The sequence below is a fragment of the Phalaenopsis equestris genome, unplaced genomic scaffold (assembly GCF_001263595.1).
Source record: "Phalaenopsis equestris unplaced genomic scaffold, ASM126359v1 Scaffold000090, whole genome shotgun sequence".
In the NCBI taxonomy this organism is placed as follows: domain Eukaryota; kingdom Viridiplantae; phylum Streptophyta; class Magnoliopsida; order Asparagales; family Orchidaceae; genus Phalaenopsis; species Phalaenopsis equestris.
Genome location: NW_018164532.1, coordinates 1,069,449 through 1,091,401, shown reverse-complemented (window position 1 = coordinate 1,091,401; position 21,953 = coordinate 1,069,449). Strand labels below are relative to the sequence as shown.

Genomic DNA, 21,953 nt, shown 5'->3' with positions numbered 1-21,953 from the left:
TATATATATATATATATATATATTAAAAAAATGGTCATAGGTTATTATATGAGTCTCCAGCCACTCCTAATATGCCTAAATATTTAAGTGTCACCTTCTTAAGACTCACGTCGTCAGAGGGGATTCAAACCTCCAATCTGAGGGGTCTTACCAACCAACACGTTGGACTTTTTAAATACAATTTTATTTACATATTAAAAAGTAGAAAATTTTATATATTTTGGTTTGATTGTTACAAATAGAAAATAAGTTATTTCAAATATCATATCCTTTAATAGTAGATTTTTTTTTTCCTAAAAAAATTAGATGATGATTTAAGTAATAATAATATGTCCGAAAATTTCATTAAAATCATCAAAGTTAATTTTTTAATCAACAAATTTATTTTATTACCAATATGATGTATAATCAATTAATTATTTTGTTTAAAATACCCAATTTAAAATTTATTGTAATTAATTTTTTATAATACTTTAATCATTTAATTTAAGATTTGTTGTGATTAATGCAATAAATGACTAATAATTAAATTAATGAGTAGTCTGATTATTTATACAGGACTGTTTTAGTCCTAGAGTTTATAGAAATATCAAAATAGTTCCCGCACTTTAAAATTGGACTGAAATAAGACTTAAATAGTCAATTAAAACTCAATTTTAAAATAATTGACGACTATTTTAACATTATTATAAATTATGGACTAAAATTATATCATATAAATAGACGACTATTTTGGCACTATTAAGTTATGATTACTGAACCTAATTTTGATCAATTTTAAAATAATTAAGACGACCAAATGCTTAAATTCTTCAAATTTAAATTGGAAAATTTTCATACACACAACTCTTCTTCAAATTTAAATTGGAAAATTTTCATACACACCACTCAATTATTATGTATTTACATATTTAACATCTAAATTTTGATAATTATATCTATAACACTTTGCTCTTATAAATTTATACAAGAGTTGTATTCATTTTTATAAACATAACAAAAGTAAAAAATTTGAATGTAATTTCATGCATATAAGTATGAAAATATAGGTGGTATATATGTAAATATTTAAATATATAAGAATTGAGGAGTATGTATGTACTTTATATAAAATAAATGTAAAATAGGAGTCGAATTTTTGACCGATAACAAAAACAAAACCTACTAAATTATTATTTTCTATTTGTTTTTTTAAGTAATTATTTATTTGTGGTAATGAAAAGAGAGGTGGCTAACAACAATTTAAGTCCATTCCACACATGTTTTCATTGTTTTGGACCACTTCAAGGTGTCCATATCTTAATTAAGGAGTGGGCCATATAATACAAGGGAATTTAACATTAAATTATGATAAGAATATTTAATTTTGTAAAAATCTTGATTGTATTTGATGTGTGCTAGAAGATTCAAGGCAGTAGAGTAATGAATTATCGTCTTAGCATTGCACGAGAATTGAACACACTCGAAAGAAAGAAACAACCAGTAGAGATACCAGAAGTTTTTACGTGGAAAAATTGTAATGGGAAAAAATAATGGTTTCTGACTGAGCTGAAGAAATCCAATATAAAGTAGAGATTACATGTATAGTCTCTCGTTCCACAGGCGAGAAGAGATTACACGGTCTCTCGAATTATAATGTCGTTGAGCGGATCAACTTGTTGCAAGTAACGGGCAACAGCTGATAGTGATCGTCAACAGCCGACACGTGGTGGTCGGTGGCGGTCGACGACGTTCTGAGTTATGTCGACCTTCACCTCCTTCTCAAAGCTTCAAACTCTTCATCAAGCATCAAACTCTCTACCTTCTTCATGAGAGGAGTGTGGCTCAATCTATAAAGTTTCAAGTGCAATTAATGCAGGAATCTCAACCATTTTGATCAGACGATCTGAAGTTTCTTAGTGGACCTTTGAGTGTCTTAATAATGTCATAATTGAGAGATCTTGAGCTCATAAGATTCTTATCGAGATGCTCAATCCGACCAAGAGCTCACCGGATTCGGCATTAGTTTGATCTTCTAAATATGTCCAACAAGCTTCCAAAAACAATTTAATTGTTTGATCGGGGCTTGATTTGACTCGATTTGGACCCATTTTGGTATCATTGGGTTCATCTCATCGAGCCGGTCAATTTGACTATAAATTTATTGCAATTTTTATATAACTTTTAATTGAAGTTTTAACACTCATTGCTCAAAAGATTTTCTCAAGATCCGTGTCATAACTCAATATTCATGTTAAATGATAGATTTATTGTTGGCATATCAGTGTTCATGCGACTAACTTGACAAATATAACATATAATTTGAGGCAAATATTAGAGATATTATTTGTAAAAAAAAAAAAAATTTTTGAGGCAAATATTAGAGATATTATTTGTAAAAAATTTTTTTTTTAAAATGAGCCTAAATGATAATATGTATGATTCAAACTCATGACCACCCTCAACTATTATATCACCGATTAATGTGCATATTATTTGCTAGAATATAATCAGTTTATTTTTTATTATTGTTCAGTTTCTTCTTCTTTTTTTTTTAAATGGTTGAGAGCCGACTTAGAACTAACTATAACTTAGTTTTGACTACTCGTTTGACCACAAATAATTTGCAACTAAATTTTATATAGTTAGTTATGTCCAGTTCAATTTGGACATATTGTGTAATTATAATTTGCAACTAAATTTTATAATGTAGACTTTGATAATTACATGTAAATAGTAATTTGTGGGGTGGGGGCATGAAAAATCATTATAAACACGTCAACATAAAATTCCAAGAGCCCTGGAGTTCCCACTAGCATGAATCTTTGAATTTCTCTTTGTTGCTCTGTTTGGCTTGCCTTCTTCGTTCACATTACAATAATTTTCTTAAGGGATTTATTTTGACCTAACCTCTCACTCTCAGTCTCCTCCCCAAGCTCTTCAAGCTTAATTCATTTCTTTCAGATTTTAGGTATCTTTCTGTAAATAATTTAAAAATCAACATCATTCTTCGTGTGATAAGTGCAAGAAATATGAAAGACTTTGCCATGTCTTCATCCTTCTTCCTAATCTTTCATGATATTCGCACTAGTCGTACGGTCACTACGAGTTTTTAATCATGATTTTTGCTATAAAACAAACAACATATGTGGATCACATCATAAGTCGCAATAAGTCATGTACGACCTGATGATTTTGTTAGTTTCAAATAAATGAATTGTGTGGAGGATTATCCAATGAGAATAATTTGAAAGAATTTTTATTATTTTCTACAAAAATTGACCTTTTTATAATCCCCTCTGGAGAACTAAGATCTATTATTTCTCCTAGCAATGTGTTACTTACCTTCATGAGTTACTAGTCTAGTTCCATTTGAAGATGATAGAACCTGTCTTCCCAAGGATACTCCATTCCCTCATCATCCTACTAAGCATTATGTTGACCATATGAATTCTCTATGTTTAAACATTGAAAGTTCAATAGTTGCTATGTAAGAACAGACTTTCATCTTCTTCCCTCCTGCTATCATTCACCGCCTCTCTCGAATCCTAAAACTTTCGTAATTCCTTTGCTCTTCCCCTCGTTCAATCTCTGCTCCGTTTCAACAATTTTCCTTTGTTGTGCCACCCTTGCTAATGTTTGCACCAAATTTTATTTTATGTTCTTAATGAATTTCAAAAATAATTATTCTCGTTTTATTGATGTATAGACTTTTATTTAATTATTTTCATCTCGTGTTTCCAGTAGTTAATATTTTCTTTTAGAGCATTTGTGTTAAATTTCATTATTGCAAATTCATAATTATGTATAAATACTGGTGAACATATTATACTTATATTCTCGTGATTTAATTGTGATGCCTAAAGTACACTTGATATTATAATATTATTAAGTTGGAATAAAACTCTTATTCTGATTAGTCAGACTAATGGGTCCATAGAGAAATCATTGGATTTTCATGAGATTAGTGTCGAACATATATCAACTTCCTGTTTGTTCAACAATGAACTAATGGAAGTGTGCTTTGGATTATTCGACATTCCCATGTTTACTTTCTCTTGGCCATCAATGGTTGACTTGGTTTCTTCCTTGAGTTGAGGGGGTGCATCCCCAACTAAGAGGTCGTGGGAAACCCATTATATATAAATGTAATTATACACACAAACCTGGAAGTGTGCTTTGGATTATTCGACATTCCCATGTTTACTTTCTCTTGGCCATCAATGGTTGACTTGGTTTCTTCCTTGAGTTGAGGGGGTGCATCCCCAACTAAGAGGTCGTGGGAAACCCATTATATATAAATGTAATTACACACACACACACACACACACACACAGACACACACACAAGTATGTAAGTATATGTATATATACATATACTTATCATTTATTGTACATATAATTTATTGTATACTATCTTGTAATGTTAAAATATTGGTAAGTCTTATATGTATGAACACGCTTGATATTGTGAAATATAAATACTTAAAAGTGCGTGAGTTTAAGGCACTCATATTCATTATCAAAAGCATTTGATACGCTTTTACAAATTATGTTATGCATTTAATAAAATATCTAGTTTTATCATTCATACTGTATCATTCATACTGCATGCCCTATTTTCTTTGACATTTATGCTTTAATAAATAGTAGTTATTTATTAAAATTGATTTGTCAAACTTTTTTATTTTTATATACCAATTTGCGCTCAATTACTAAGAAGATCATCTCCAACGGAGCAAGACTTTCTAACTTTATATTTTTTTTTTTGTTTTTTCAATTAGTCATTGTATTTTCTTTTGGGTCTGGGTAGTTATTTATCTACTGTCATTTCAGTCTCTTTTCGATTGTTTCTTTATTTCTTTCAATTGTATCAGTTGGGTCATTTTTATTTATGAAATGAAATAAAATTCATTTCCTTGCTTATTTCAATTATCACCTTTGTATGATCATTCTTTTTTTAGAATACAAAATGAGTTTACATCCTTTCATCATACTCTATATTATTGTGATGTATTATCTCCCTGATCCAAAATGTGACGCATCAGAGTTCAAAATGTCATTTCTGGGATCATATAGAAGGAAGTTCGACCCAATCAACCACATCACTCCCTTCAAATAATTGATCGCCCTTCATATTGAAAGTGATGTAGTAAAAATTTCTTAACACTTCAATATTTTTAAGTAGGCATCAATATTATTCCATCCCCTTAGAAGCATCACCTCCTTTGTTGATTTCAAGTGACAATTCATCTCATATTTCACTAATTTCTAAAAACAACTAATGATATTTTGAGTTTTTTGAAGATGATAAGGTTATGGGGAACACCTCCTCCATTTCATTATATCATTATAATGCAAAATTTTGAACAAGCAAAATATGATATCATTGCGCAATGAGTGCTCAATAAAAAAAAAATCATATAATAGGCTTACAACAAATAAAGACTTTTGGTGAGAGATTATTGCTTCTGACACCGAACGTAAATTTGCATCCAGTGTCTAATTAAAATTGTCCACCTGCAAATATACGGCCCACCAAATACAATTTTTCTTTTGTTTTTTTAAAAGAGTGGGACCCATCTTCCAAGTGTTCATTTTTAATTAGAAATCAGACGCAAATTTGTGTCTAGTGTCCTGATCCAATAATTTTTTCACTGCTAGAGTTGACTAACAATCACATTTAAAAAGATAGTAAAAATTTTATTTTTAAAAATTGTCCACCTGCAAATATACGGCCCACCAAATACAATTTTTCTTTTGTTTTTTTAAAAGAGTAGGACCCATCTTCCAAGTGTTCATTTTTAATTAGAAATCAGACGCAAATTTGTGTCTGGTGCTTTGAGTCCGGTGTCCTGATCCAATAATTTTTTCAGTGCTAGAGTTGACTAACAATCAGATTTAAAAAGATAGTAAAAACTATATTTTTGATGTGATGCGAAGATTTGAATGACATGCATGTAAAAGTAAATATTCAAGAGTCAGACATGTAAATACAAAGAATCGTCTGGTATATATGTAAATACCTCATAAAACAATAAATTTGCATTATGAAGATCCCATATTAAAAAATCACAATAATGCTTACTTAAACCAATATCCATGCTACAGTACAAACTCTCATCACTAAACAACTCTCTCAACTCACAACTTCATCTCCAAATTTTCCCTCATCCTTAAAAATCAGCTCCTCATCCATCCTAGAATCACCTAAATCCATAACCTCACCACTATCCCTAACTTCTCTTAATTCTTCTTCTTTCAAGTTCTTGTTCTGAACTTTTTCAGTTTCAATGCATTCGCTATCATTTATCTCCCCGTCGCAGATCGGCGAAACATCAATATCAGTGGCCTGAACCAATTTATCAGACGCTTTGTCGTCCGCTTCACCTCTAGCCTCTTCAGCTAACAGCTCGTCGACATCAATGGCGGAGCTAACAATGCTTCGCCGCCTCTTTCCATTTACGTGCGGACCACAGCTCGCTAGTTTCGACTCCGACGACGGCTGCTGCTGCAGCATTGACGTGTTCGGAGGCAGAGACGAAGCTTTTGCTAAGCCTGATTGAACTTGGGAAACCTTGGATGGAGGAAGGGAAAACCTTGTGTTAAGAGCATGAGTTCCCGTCATGGCGGCGGTGGCGGCGGTGGTGGTGGAAGCGGATGCCGAGGAGGAGGATAAAGTACCGGTAACTGACGAACCTGTGAGACCGGCGGCAAAGGCGGCGGCTTTTATAAGAGGATTTGGGCAGATGGAGGGCTTCATTTGGGGTGATGGAGGCTTCTTCAGGGTGGTTCGGGGCTTATTTGAAGGGTTTGCGGATGGTTTCTGAGAGGAGGTTTCAGTGGTGGTGATTGGTTGCGGGTTTGGTTTAGAAGCTTGAGAAGCAGGAGGCTGTGATTCATCAACCATTGCACCTGTTCCTCCAGATGTTCCTCCAGCTATGGATGTGGATGAATGTGTAACCCCTGTTACATTTTCAACCCTGGAATTCATTAGTTTCTAATTAACATTTTTTTCTATAAGATGAAAAATTAGTCTAAACTTTAATATAAACATTTTAAAAACAAAACATTTTAAAAACAAAAATGGAGGAAAGTCATGGACAGAATTTAGTCATAAAAATCCCCCAAAATAGTCTATTGACTGTTTGCAGGGATCATTTTAGTCCTAAAGTATATAAAAGTGTCAATTTAGTCCCAATTTTTTTTAATATTGGCTGAAATAGTTCAAAATAGTTCACCCGGAGGACTTTCAGCTCCTAATAATATAGTCTCGGGGAATAATATGTCACTTTTATAACTTTGAGACTAAAATGACCCAATGTAAATAATCAGAGGATTAGTTTGGCATTTCACTCAAATGAAAAGTTTTAAGGGCTGAATTTGATAAAGATGAATATTGTACCATTGGGTTTGCTTTGATATAAGTGCAATCCACGATAAATCAATTAACTCATGTGTTGAACTAATTTCAAAATAAATTTAATGGTTGAAAAAGCGATTTAATCAAATTAATTTGGAATATTGCAAGAACCTGAAAGTAATGTTGACAAGCTTCCAGACATGGGCATATTTAAAGCCATAGAAAATGCTTTCTGTGCTGCCAACATCTCCTCAGACCTTGCTTTGCTTCCATTGCTTTGCTTAGAAGTTGTCTGGCGCTTTCGGATGATTGCCCACCTCTGTAAAGTACAAAAACTTAGCCCTTGGTAATCAGCAAATAATTAACAAAAAAAAGTTGATTTGTGGATTGGTTTTTTTCCAAGGAGCAATTCAAAATAACAAAAAATATAATAATAATAAGTTATTACCAATAGAAATTTTCAGACTCTTGTGAAACCAAGAAATTCCTTCAATAGTTTAGAGTGTTTACATTCTACAATCTCCACAAATGTAAAATGTTTATGAATGGAAGGTTAGAACAAAAAAAGTAAGGAAGACTGGCATGCATAGCACTCAATTCATATGCATTTACATATCTAACAGCTAAATTTCAATTTTTACATGAATACCACTTTACCTATGCATAAAAGTGTATTTCACTTTTTAAAAGTTAAATTGGTGGTATTTTTTATGTGATATGAAAGATTTGCGTGGTAAAAATGTAAAAAATAAAGTTTAGGTGTAGAAATGTAACTATAAGGGAATTGGGTGGTATGTATGTATGTAAAAGCCCCTAAAAATAAATCATTTGAATAATAAACATCATAAGATTAGTAGAATATATACACGGGCGTGCACACACACAATCTTAGTGGATAAGCAACTATACAAGGAGATAAAATAATACATATATATAATGGACCTATTAGGTTTAAATGCTTAATATGTTATATCTATTACATAGATTAACAAAGAAAGATATAGATGATCTATAATTTATTGGAGTTAAAATTAGATGGGTTTAATCGAGAGATGTGGTAAAAGTATCATGCAAAGAGTATCATGGAGAATTAAAAGCTGAATTTCATAAAACAAAACGTAGGCAAAATATATTAATGAATCCAAGTATTCGACCATAAAGAAATCATTAATAGCCAATTTAAACAAAAACAATATTGAAGTGTAAAAAGGATGTGTGGCCAGGCTATAAAGTAGATAAAAAAAAATGTTTATTGTAAAGAGAGAGTGATTAGCATTTATTGAAAATAAAAGTATGTGGAAATTAGACTTAAGATTGTTTTTGTATATACAGCAATAGATAGAATATGCACCAACAAGATAGACAGATGAAATTAATGTTGAATGACTTAGAAGAAATTGGAGGAAACATTAATAGAACTTAAAAATTGGATTTGTTAAGAAAAAGTAATTGTGTCATGTAATGCTCAGAAGAAATGAAGGAGATTGATGATTAATAAAGCCAACAGCTTATGGATTGGATAAGACTTGTTCTGTGACAAAAACATTCCTATAAATCGAAAATGAATTTGCTTATCACAGTTTGAGCATATGAACACAAATAAATAGAATAAGAGAAATTTTTTATGAAAAATCCAAAGAAAATAACTTTTTAGTGAGTCCTCTTGACAGATTCTTTTTAGAGTTCAAGAAGCCGCTAGCTGACATATATTAAAGGTAATGATACTTTAAACAATACAAAGCATTTGTTTCGTCGCTTTCAAAAAAAAAAATTACAAAAATAAGGACAAACAGAAGCATAGGTGATACCATTAGGGGATCCCCTAAAAAGAACTTAGGAATCTTATCAAAATGAACTGAAAATAACTTGACTTGCTAAGATCTTGTTGCACCTCTGTTTTCGATCTTCATTAGTTAAATATTGTCGTAGAGGTAGTATATACTCACGTGAGTGTCCTAATAAAATTAGATACTCAATTTCCTAGAGTTGGAAACAATCTCAGAAAAATTGATTGGACTTCTTATGAAAATTGCATTAAATGGGATTGGTTCCTCCTAGTGAGACATTCTGAGGTAACACTAAAACTTCGTAATTTTTATAGCAGAGAAAAACTGGACGTTTAGAGGCGTGAATGCCTTAATGTATCACTTTTTGAATCAATGATTGAAAAGCCATAATTTTTAGAAACCAAGCTATTGTTTATAATGGAGGGCGATCCATCAATCGAAGAAACCAGCAACTTCATTAACTAGTGTATAGGGCTGGCAAACTATATCGAAGATTGTAAATCACCCAAAAATTGATTTGAATTTGAGATCGAATCGAGATCGAATTGAATTGAACGAGCTGAGCTATGAGTCAAACCTTTCGATCGAATTATTTTCAATCCGATTTCGAGCCATTGTCAGATCGAATCGACAAAGCTATGATCCGATTGAAATTTACAGTGGATTTGAAATCCACTGTCCGTGTCACGGACTACAAATTCAAACCATCCGCTCCCGCAAGGTTGCGACTTAAGTGTTGGTTATCTATCGCTAAACCCTAACTCTTTTTCAGCCCCATAGACCACAGCCACAGAGCCACTCCCATGTTCCGCTCCCCACCCCATTTCGTCTCGTCCCTACTCTGTGCTAGTCCTCTGCAGCCTCCCCTCTGCCCCTTTTGAAATTCCTAATCCAAGGTGAGGAACCACCACTCTGGCATTCTGATGAGCTACGAGCGTTTGGTGGTGTGGTTTGGTGTTTACTCATTGTCTGATCTCTATCTCTCCGACCTCACTTTTTCTTTTTTGTCTATTTCGTAGCTTCCTTATCTCAATCTTAGGATTTTCATCTAAGATAGTTGATTATGTTTAGTTGTTTTCTCGGTTTTCATCTGAGATATCATTGTCTCTTGTATCTCTACTTTATTATGGTTATGAACATATGGTAAATGTTTAGCGGTTTTCTCAGTTTGGCATGACATTAGTTGATATCATATTTTTAATACGTGTTTCAGTGCTTGGTTCAAGCCTTGAAGGTGGTGGGTTCAACTGTTGTGATCATGTGTCAGTTTGGCATGGCACCGGTGATGTATTTTGATAATATGCTTTGTTTTTAGTTTTCATATCTGCGGTAATCATATGGAGTTGTTTGTGTTGTGAAGAGGTGTGTTGTGTGTTTGTTATGTTTGGTTATGTGCTCTTTTGCCTTCGCCGCTTTTTTTACGTTGTTATTTGGTTTTGAAGCGATATGGGCTGGAGATTTACATGTTTTATTTTTATTACTGGATCCGCTATCTCTTTTGGATGGTGATCTGAATTTAGTTTGATCTATTTTTTATGTCAAAAGAAGAATTAGAATTGAAAAATCTTCCTCGTGAACTCATTTTATGATAGTTGATTTTCATGATTTTATAATTAATGATGCATTTAGTTTTCTTTGTTTTTGGCAGCTATTTTTTCTGATATGTTCATCGTAAGTATTGCCAATGAGAATATTTATTGTTTGTGGTTGTGTGGTTCATTTGTATGCTTTTTGTATCAAACGTGGTTTGGATTTCTGTTTTAGGATTTGGATTCTGCTTGTGTAATTAATATCCGGCAATTGTAGATCCCCACCTTTTAAGTTACGTGTTTTGAATTTTGAATGATTGCGGCTGCAGATTTGCTTCATAAGTTCTGGATCTTTTGTTTAAGCGTATTCATTGAAATGTCTGGCTGAACCAGGTGTGTTTCTTCTTTCTTTCTATCATCGTTTCAAAGGAATAGGAGTGTGCTCATTTCTGACAAAATTTTAAGACTTCTGTGATAATGATGTGTGAGTTAGGCATGTATGTGTGTCTAAGCAATACATGTTGGAAGCAATAAATCCAAGTTGCAGGAAACTTAAACCCACTCACCACACTTGGAAGCATTTCTAGCTCACCACTACTGCATGACATCATTTTTTTGTATTTTATATGTTTAGCATCCATAGTAGAGTTTCCTTTAAAGGAGCCTATGTTCATTGAGAGAAACACCAACCTTTTAATGCAAGCTTTGAGTAATGTTAATTTGAAATTGGGGCGTAAACAAATTTTAATTCAGGCTTTAGCACAAACTAAAATGACGCCCTTCAGTTTGCCCTTGTTAATTAAGAATTTCAAGGCTTCATGGTCCATGAAAAACGTGAACTCACACTTTAGTGGGTAATGGCTTCAATGTTCAAGAGTTCTCATGATAGTGTAAAACTCCTTGTCGTACGTCGAGTATTTCCTTCTGGAATTATTCAGCTTCTCAATGAAAAAGACAATGGAGTGACCTCCCTGGCTCGGCACTGCTCCTATTCCCATGCAGGATGTATTATAATCTAGCTCGAACCACTGATTGAAATCTAGTAATGTTAAGACTGGTGTCTATGTCACCGTCCCCTTAAGTGCATTAAGACTATACTGAACTACCTATGTCCGTTAGAAATTTTATCTCTTCAAAAGCTTTGTCAGAGGAGTGGTGCTGGTACTGAAGCTCCTGAAGAATCATTTGTAAAAAAATGCTAGTCCTAGAAACCGCCTCAGCTCAGTGAATGATTGTGATTCGGCCCATCTCATAATGGCATCGATCTTCGTATGATTCATCTGAATGTTTGCACTCGACACAATAAAACAAAAAAAGAATATCTGGTATGTCATAAAGTGGCACTTTTTTGGATGAGCATAAAGCTTTTTTGTTCGCAATATCTCGAATACCACCCTTAAGTATTGTAAGTGCTCCTCCTCAGATCGATTGTATAGCAGAACGTCGTCAAAGTATTTAACCAATTTCCCAATGTGGTCCAGAAATATCTGATTCATCAACCTCAAAAAAATGTTGGGTTCATTTGACAATCTGAAGGGCATAAATGTCCACTCACATAACCCATCTCGTGTCTTGAAAACGGTCTTCTAATTGTCTCCTGGCCTCATTCGGATCTGGTGATACCCACTTCATAAGTTAAACTTGGAAAAGATGGTGGCTCCACGCAGTTGATCCAAGAGGTCAACTAGGCGAGATATGGAAAACTGATACTTGATGGTAATCTTGTTGTTGGTCCTGCTGCCAATGCACATTCATCATGAACCGTCCTTCTTGACTACCATCAGGGCGGAGACAGCACACAGACCGGTACTCTCTCTAACCAACGCTCTTGCGACGAGAACCTCTACCTATCACTGAAATTCCTTGTACTATACAGGTCTAAATTTGGCAACATTGATCCTGGTATGAGATCTATGGCGTGTTAAATGTCCCTCAATAGCGGTAATCCCTCAGAAAGACTACATATCCTGAAAATTATATAGTGGTGGGTGTAGCAGTGTTGATTTCTCACTCTCATTCTCAATTCCCCTAGTACGACTAATGCTAATGGCACTAGACCATCCAGAACTGACTGAATGAATGTGGCCCTTAAAACTGAAGCCTCCTCGGTGTCACCTACACTTCTTGCCTCCTTAACAGATAACACACGATGTGTTTCCCAACATTTTTAAAAGAGTAAGTATCTTTAAAACCGTCGTGTTGAGTCTAGTGGTCGTACTGTCAAGGCCTTTCCAACAAAATATGGCACAGGTCCATTAGAACCATGTCACACCACACTTGCTCCTATAATGATCCTTAATTGAAAATTCAACCAAGCACTATTGATTCACGCGTATCTCATTTTCCCTTTACAACTAAGGGAACAGGACTGAGGATGCTTCTACGTGGCCAATCTCAATTTCTTCACTTCACTATCTGCGTGGACACCACATTTTCACAACTATCATTGTTGATCAAATTGCAAACATTGTATTTTATCGTATACATGGTGCAAAAGATACTTTGTGTCAACCATAACTGATCATTTTCCGACTATAACTATAGAACTCTCTGTATGACTAACATCTCTCCCTAGTCACCATGGATCTAAAGTTCTTCCTCTGAACTAATCTTTGTCTCCTCGTCCTCCACCTCCTCGATAACTCTCTGATCTGTGAATGAGACATTCCGCTTGTGAGATAGCTAGAAGCTATGCGTCCGTGGTCGTGGCACCTGAAACACATCCTGGCAGACACTATACTAGAACTACCCTATTTCGGCTTCTTTCCACTTGGATTTGCCTTGTCACTTCCCTACCATGTCTTGCCAACTCCCATAAAGCTACCCTTGTGGGTCGTTGTAGTTGTAGGTGACTACCTTATTGAAGATTGTTCCTGAATGAAAATTGTTGTCTGCTCTATTTTGGTTTTCTTTCCACCTTCAAGGCTAAGGTTTGAACATACACCATCGACCAATATGGTTGTACCTGCACGACATTGCTAAAGCGGGCTTTAGGCCCCACAGGTGTTGAACTACGGTGTGTTCCTCTAGGTCGACCAACACACACTTCATCTGTAACTGGTCGAATTGTGCTGTGAACTCCTTCACTGAAAAATCTCTCTGCTGCAAGTGGTGTCTCACAAAATGTCCTGGCGGTAATGAGGCAGGATGTATTTTATGTGCATCTCTTTCCTCATCTTTTTTCACTTGGTACTCTTATCACAGTCTTCTCTCTTCCTCTGTCTTCACAAGTTCTCCCACAACAAGAAGACGCTCTTTTTCAACTTGATGGCAGTTAAATTTACCCTTTTATCCTCTAGCACTTCGTTATATTCGAATATTCGCTCAATAGATTGCAACCAATTGATAGTTATCTGGATTCATACCTCCATCAAATTTTGGTAGATTCACTTTGATGTTGAAGTCTTTGTGTCCTCCATATGTGGGCTCCTCTCTTAGCAGCTTCTAATACAGAATCACAAAGTAGCGGAACGGTATTCCTCGTCAATGATGTCTTCCCTGTGAAACGGATTCAAATCTCCGTCCATGTCTCCCCTTCGACTCTTCAGATCACGGTTGAGGGTAATCTCTCCTGAAGTTCCATCATTAATCTCCGCGATCCACTGTTGAAGCAGACTGATTTTCAGTTGTATCTCGTTTAGCATAGATTCTGACATGTATCTTCGTGGTGACATGATTAAGGTTTGGGCTTGGGTTTGGAAGGGATGGTTAAAGGTAAGAAAGAAAAAATTTCGGTGGAAGGGAAAAGAGGATGCTAGGAAACCCTAAAAACAATCAAATATGATTATTATTACTAAAATTTAGAAAGAAGCACAACAAGGGTTCATAAAACTGGAAATAAAATAACATGATACAAACAAGACCCTAGGGCGAGGGTGAAGATGAGCTGGCAGTAGGTGTGTGGGTGGTTTGAGAGGTTATGGCAGCAAGTAGGAGGAGGGCAGGGAGGAAGCGGTGGCACCTAGCAGCTTGAAGGGTTTGGTGGTAGCGGAGGGCGGTGTAGAGGAGGTTGGCAGCAATAGGTATGGGGTTGTAAGGGGCTTGCGGCAGTGAGGCTAGGTGCAAAGAGGTTGGCGGCAGCAAGGAGAAGGCCTGGAGAGGTCGGCGACACTAAGGGATGTGCAGGAGGGCTAGTGGCAGTGAATTAGGCCCAGGGCATGATTAGTGGCAGCAGGTTAGGCACAAGGAGAGCTTGGCGGCAGCAGGTTAGGCGTGGGGAAGCTTGGCGGCAAGCAGGGAAGAGGGAGTGCGACGAGGGATTGAAGAGATAAACACCACCTCGAAGCAGGATACAGTCGGAACACGCATGGCCTTGGATACAGCCCTAGCAAGGGAGGAGACACCCGATGGCTGAACTCTGAAATCAAAAAGAGCAAAGTTGAACCCTAAAACACACACACAACATATATATAGTCCTAAAAGGAAATAGGTGGGAAGGGGGGGGGGGGGGGGGAACTGGTTGGGCCGGTTCAGCCAAGCCAAGGCCAGCCCTGCGTCATTGCCAAATGGAGCTCTTAATCTGGCTGTAACAATGAAATGGATATCAATATGGAAGAAAACAGGAAATGGGAAGATGAATCAGGAGAACCAAAATTCTGACGATAAAAACTCCTTTTTCAAAATATACCTCTCAAAACTAAATTATTCAAATCATTTCCTCAAAAATTCCACCTGCAATTTACTTGATACCATATCAGGCTGTTAACTTGGCAGCGGACATGGCAATAACTAAAAGACCCATAGCTGCAAATGAATCCAGCTCAATCTCTACCAAACTCAAGTTTTGAGGAGACCACAGATAGCGTGGACAAGTCTAATGAGAATGTTGATGATAGGACTTGGTAGTAAAGGAAGAACAATATTCAATACTTGAAAAGTTCAATGATTATAAGATCATAAATTTCACATGATTCTTTGTCTAACCAGTAAAATGTCAAAAAATCATCAACTGTAGCACACGTCCCAAAAGAAAAAAGATTTTTTATGATGGCAATAAAAAAAGATGGGTTCCACGTTGAAATTAATGAATGTATGATGTAGACAGTTGATACCCGGGAGATAATACTGAAAGGCATTATGAGATAAGATATAACCAATAGGCTCGCACAAAAATACCTGAGATAACTGTGATGCAGTTCTATCATGTTTAAAATCTCCTTTTAGAATATTAGCCCAATTGCCTTCACCAAATTTCTCAACAGCAGCTATTAGTTCTGAATCCTCCTCTTTAGTCCACAACTTTCTCTTCTTTTTTTCAGGAAATGAGCCATTTCCATCCAAGCCTTCATTAGAAAGTCCAGTTGACAATAGCTGCTTTTGGCCATTGAGAACGGCACCATATGGTGCAGCTCGGTTATACCGACCAAAGTAATGTTTATCTGATGGAAACACTGAAACTTGCTCAATAGGCGTGTCTGTAGTTGAAGGAGCTTCAACATTTAAAGCAACTGGACTACAATCATCCCCTGCACCAGATGAAAGTATAACCTAGCCAAGGTTTTTAGAACACAATTAGTTTCCATTGGTTAAAAATTAAAAAAAAAACATTGACGAAAGAGAACAAAATATTTCTCCACCCAGCACCGCCGTAACTACATCCAGTGCCCCGGTACCAAAGCGTCACTGCGCTCGCCACCAACTTAAGACAGTCCTTGGTAGTTCGAGTGATCAGAATGGTTAAACTCACTTGATCTTCAATCAGGAGAGGTTTCGGGCTTTGGGAAAACTCAAAGCACGGCAAAAAAGACGACAATAGGAAGAGTGCATGTGTGTGTGATTTTGTGTTAGATTTATTTGTCCTGTGTGCGAGTGAATTGAAGTGTGATTTCATTGTAGAAAAAGGATCATGGTAGAGCAAAAAAAGATTCATATGGGGTTTGATTTTTCTTCATTTGTGTAAGCATCAATTTCTGTCAATGAAGTTTGCTTCGTTTTCTTTGAACATGTTCAAGAACTAAGTAATTTGTGCTTCCTTCATTTGGTAGTGTGATGATTCTGATTCAATCAATAAGATCTTCCTAAAAATAATTGAAATTCAATTGTATATTGGTGTGTTAATTTTTCAAACTTAATTTACTTTCAAATTAATCACTTGAAAAGTTTAAAACTCTAGTGATGTAGGACTATTAACCATAGGTTAAAAGAAGAAGCTAATACTCAAGCAATTAGTGGAATAGGAATATCGTCATTAGGAGACTGCAGCCACATAGAAAAATGAGGATTTCTGGAAGACTTTGTAGGATTAAGCAAAACTTAACTATAATATGCGACTCCAATGCTTTTTATATCTAGGAATAGAGCACAGGGTAATTGTCTCTGATTATCAACATTAAGTTTGGGAGATTCATTAGGAGAATATTGAGGATTCACATGATCCAATTCAAAGAGGCGCTATTTTCATATTAGAGAATCCAATCTTAGTAGATTTTACTTTTGCAAAATTAGTATTTAAACATTTTCAAAATATGCATCACTTTGAACTACACTTAGGGTTAGTAAACTAATGCTTTATCTGATAATTAACAAAAATCCTCGTGGGATCGACACTTGGGCTCTGAATCCATATATTTCTTGATCGACGCGTATACTTGTAAGATATCTTGTGTTCACAGTATTTTAAAGGGATCACCTACAACAAACAATAAGTAGAAAATAAAACAATCTCAAAAGGCATGTTTCCAGCACATAGACTCACATGTTACATTGCTACACAAGAGGCCCCGTAGTTTACATGCCAAACAAAAAAGGGAACAATTTACATGCCAAAAAGAAAAGGAATAATGTTAAGGGGAAATAACAATCACAAGGCAAGAGAATTAAATAAGGAAAATTTACATACCTAGCACACAATCCTTATGTATTTAAATACCTCACACCTAAACTTCATATTTGCAATAATAGCATTTTGGTGCTTCAAAACTATGCATGAGAAGGTATATTCCACTTTTAAAAAGTGTCAATAGTGCTATTCTTTATGTGATATTAAAGACTGAGTGTTATGTGTAAATTTGAAAGATTGGGTGTGAGAAATGTAAACACATAAGAATTGTCTGTTATGTATGTAACTGCCCCATTAATTAAATATTCTTTACATATATCACTGTTCACCTCCTCAAGTCAATCATCTGTTATCTTTTTTGCAAGAAATTTTCGGATAAGCTCAAGGGCATGATGAAGGTAGATAAATGCCAGCCAGAAATTTTACATACAAAGCATTACAGCAAGCTAAGCTTCAGTAAAGGGCAAAAAATCGAAGCATTTTGAACTTACATATAGAAAATTTATAATGATGAAGGGCTTAATATGGAATTTTATAATTATACCTTGACACAACAATCCACCTCCGTTGATAATTCTTCACTTAGATTGGGAGTAGCTTCTAACTCGAATTCCAAATCACTTTCATCAGACTGCGATGACCATTCAAATTTTAATTAATTTCCTTGCAGTGACATAAGTAAAGAAACTTGCGGAAGAGAGAGTTATTTAAGTCTCCTCACATATAAATAACATTCAGAAAAATAAAAAAATAAAACATTGGTTTAGCCTTCAGCAACAGTGAAATATGATGAAACGAATTTCTAAACTTATCCCACTGGAGTTGTGGCAGCCCAAACTCTAAGCCATTAAGGTATTGTCCTCTTTGGCCTAGTGGTCTAACGGTTTTGCTTTATTGGTGTAACTTCCCAAGAGGTCACCCGTCCTAGGATTGCTACCATGCTTAACTTTGAGGTTTTTATCAAAATTTCACCGTTACACTAAAAGACGCCTCAATATCTAAGAGTTCGGTTTCATTCTACTTAAAAGGGTTTTACAGTAGTATTAGGATGAATTTCTTTTCTTGAGAAAAAGATGTTAATTCTATGAGCCTGTGAGCTCATTCAAAAAATTTAATGTAAGTATATGTAATGCGGCATATATGTAGATATGCAAATATATAAGAATCAAGCGGTATGCATGTAAATGTTCCAAAATGTAAATGTACCAATGGATCACCCCCATCTTCAACTTTTTCTAAGGGGACCCTGTAGGCCAAATGTCGCCATAACATTTGATATTCTTGAGCATTAGAGATTCCAGTGGAAGTGGCCTTAACAAGTGTCCTCCAATCTATTGTTACATCTTTTTCAGCAGCCAGAGAAATTTCTTGAAGAAGAGTAAAAATTGTTGATGCGCCATACCTGAAAAAAGAAAAAATGATTTAAATATAGCTAAGAATATCCAAAATTATAACATTTTAATAAGGAAATATTAGACGATCAAGGATTATCTTGAGAAAAATAAAAAACCTAATCATCCCAATTAGTCTTGTCGAACTCATCAGATATAGAGAACTTCTTAAGAGTAGCAAAGCACAATTATTTTGGGGAGGGCGATGATAATGATAATTAAAGGCATCAAGGAAATTACTCAAACATGTTCAGACTGCCGTAAACTATCTTAATTCTTTTATTATAAATTATCCCCGAGACAGAAGCAAATATTTTATTATCAATACTGACTTTCTTTTTATTAAAATTTTGAAACTAAGTAATGTACTATTGAACTGAATTAGAATGTGAGAATAGAAATTGTAGCTGCCAAATCCTAGAGAGTAAATCACCACAACAAAATTATATGATCCCTTAGAATAATAATTTTGTTGAGCCCGCTTAGTTGACAAAGTTTGGAATTCACAGCTATAAAGCATATTATTTGCAACATCAAAAGGTTTGTAATTATTGCATCAGAAGTAACCCTCAATTTTTTCAGTTAAAACTAGAAAAGAAAGGAAAAATGGCAACAAAAATTTAAAAAGAAGTTTATTATCCAACGGCTTAGTAGGAGTTTTGCCAAAAAAAATAAAGAAAGAGCAACTTCCTCAGATCAGACAATTTGCTCGCCAATTGGACATTTTTTCAAGTAACAAACTTGCCCGGTCATTGGGTTGTTGCAATAATGAGGCTATTTTTAACTGAGAAACCCACCTCTTTCTTGAGTGAGTTTGCTCGTTGTTTATTTTTTAATTATTTTTTTTAAAATGGCTAGCAGACATTGTTATTGGTTTTTATTTTTATTAAGCACGTAATACCTAATAAAAGAAACGGATAGTTCATGTGAAAAAAAGTGGAATATACATCAATATCATAGTTGTTTCCTTACAGATTGACAACTAAATTACTCATTCAGTGAATTTGCTCTTTTCTTACTCGTTCTTATATAGCTAGTATTTTTTCTTTGAAGTGAACAACTCAATATACTGCTTGTGCACTTTTCTTAACCATTTAAAAAATAATTATACTAATGCAGATTCCAATTGCATTACTTGTTCAGACTTTTCAATTTCTTATTGAGCTTTATTTCTCAATCTTTTAAAATAAATAAATAAATAAATAAATGACATTAGGAGCCATTTCTAACAAAAAGATTTAAAGGAACAAACTCATCCAACAATTTGGCGAGTTGCACAGTTTTTTCTCACTTTTAAACAATAGTTAGTTATCAAAACTATTCATTATTTAAAAATAGATAACTAGAGTTCAAACAATAATCGAGTGAGTTTTAAAAAATAGAAAACAAAAACTCCATATGGCAAGCAACTCGCCTAGTTTATGGGACAGCAGCACCTTAAATTTTCTTTCAGTCATGCTTCTCCTGCCAAAACTGTTATATAATAAGCTCATTTTTTAAGTTTATAGAATAAGAGTGGGCCGCTTACATACTACATACAAATGCGAAAAGTAAAATGGGTCATATAAAATAATGTGTTTTAATATCTTACAAATAAAGAGCTCTTCAAGAAAATGGACAAGCAAAGAGAGCGCATGCATGAATTTTCCAATATTTGGTTGGTAAGCTTGACAATTGGAGTGGTAAGGCAAAGTCAAATAAAGTATAGCTGTTGAGATTTGTATCTAATATAGGGTTTTGATTATAAATAGAAGAATTTTAGAGGTTTATTTGTAAATGTTGTATGGCTCTATATAAGCCAATATGTTAATGAAATGGACAAGATGATTATTGCAAAATCATTCTCAATACGATACCAAAGTCCTAATTTTCTGCCCTCGATCGTGATTGGCATTGTTCGTCCTTTCTTTTGCTTCGTCCTCGCTAAGCAACCGCTACCAAAGCTCGTTAGGAAGGCAGCGGGAGGATCGCGGCTCAGAGGGAAGAGGCTTCTGGCTGGGATCAAGCGGCTCGATTTCGTGAGAAAAAGGATCGCGCAGGGAGGTTCGGTCTCTGTAGGCAGGCGATTCGACCATGACTTGTCAATCAGGAAGAACAGAAATGGGACAGCTAATTAGGAGCTTCCTTATTTAAATTATTTTCAATGACTTTATTATGATTTATTTTCCTTTTAGCTAAATATTTAGATTAGGAATATGTATTATTAAGTTACATAAAATAGATTATACACTTTATTATGTACTTAAAATAGATTGCAACATTATTATTTAATGGAATGAAAGCAAACGGAAAAGGCATTGAGCCTATTCAGAATTCAGCCTATTTTTCTCAAAAATTTGATATGGTATCAGAGCCAAATATTTGTTGTAACCACCAATAATCGTTGGAGGATCGTCAAGACTCTATTCCCGTCGGCCTTCTTGCGGGACGGGAAGGGAGAAACTATTTCTTTGTCTTGATTCACGCTCGTCTGCTCGTCGTCTCATTATTTCTTCATCTGCGTCGTCTTCGTTCTATTTCGTCTCCCTCTTCAACTCGGCCAGTCTCGACAGAGTCTCTCCTTCGTTTGAACTCCATCCGTAGTGGCTCCCGCCTTTGACATGGCCTGAGCTTAGGGAATTATCTCCGTGAAAGCAAAGGAGGGAGATGACGAATGAGATTGCATTTAGCCGCCCTTGGGCTAACGACGAGAGATAGAGAGATGACCAGTGTGTTGGTGCTCGACAATGGTGGCGGCCTTATCAAGGTCGGCTTCGGAGGTGACCGCGACCCTGCACTAGGTGTCCCTAAGCCCCATTTCATCCAAGAAATGGCTTGTCGCCGATCAACTTCTTGCCACATACTTCGATATCACTTTTGTTTCTCTCCGTAGACCATTTGACCTTGGCTATCTCATCAACCCCGATCTGCTGAAGGAGATATGGGATTGTGTGGTGCAGTGCGCACTCTTCTACGCGCCAACCCCTCCACCTCCTCGCTTCTTCTCGTGGAGCCCCTCTTCATTTTGTTACATTTATTGAAAAGTATTGATGAGGAAAAAGATGAATAAGAAGGCTCCAAACCCTCGTAAAGCTCATAACCGAATTTTTGTGGGTTCCCCAAAATCAATTCTTGATGAATCTGGCAG

The 21,953-nt window shown here is 35.3% G+C and overlaps 1 protein-coding gene across 1 annotated transcript in view; it reads right to left on the bottom strand.

Moving 5' to 3' along the window:
- Nucleotides 1-6,117: 6,117 nt before the first annotated feature.
- Nucleotides 6,118-21,953, bottom strand: part of LOC110020075 — a 36,510-nt gene continuing 20,674 nt past the window's right edge. The window contains exons 2-6 of the mRNA XM_020718046.1: nt 18,642-18,837; nt 17,980-18,066; nt 15,773-16,144; nt 7,513-7,660; nt 6,118-6,944 (exon numbers count right to left, since the gene is read on the bottom strand). Of these exons, the coding sequence (XP_020573705.1) occupies nt 6,118-6,944; nt 7,513-7,660; nt 15,773-16,144; nt 17,980-18,066; nt 18,642-18,837 (1,630 nt within the window). The remainder of the gene's footprint in view (nt 6,945-7,512; nt 7,661-15,772; nt 16,145-17,979; nt 18,067-18,641; nt 18,838-21,953) is intronic.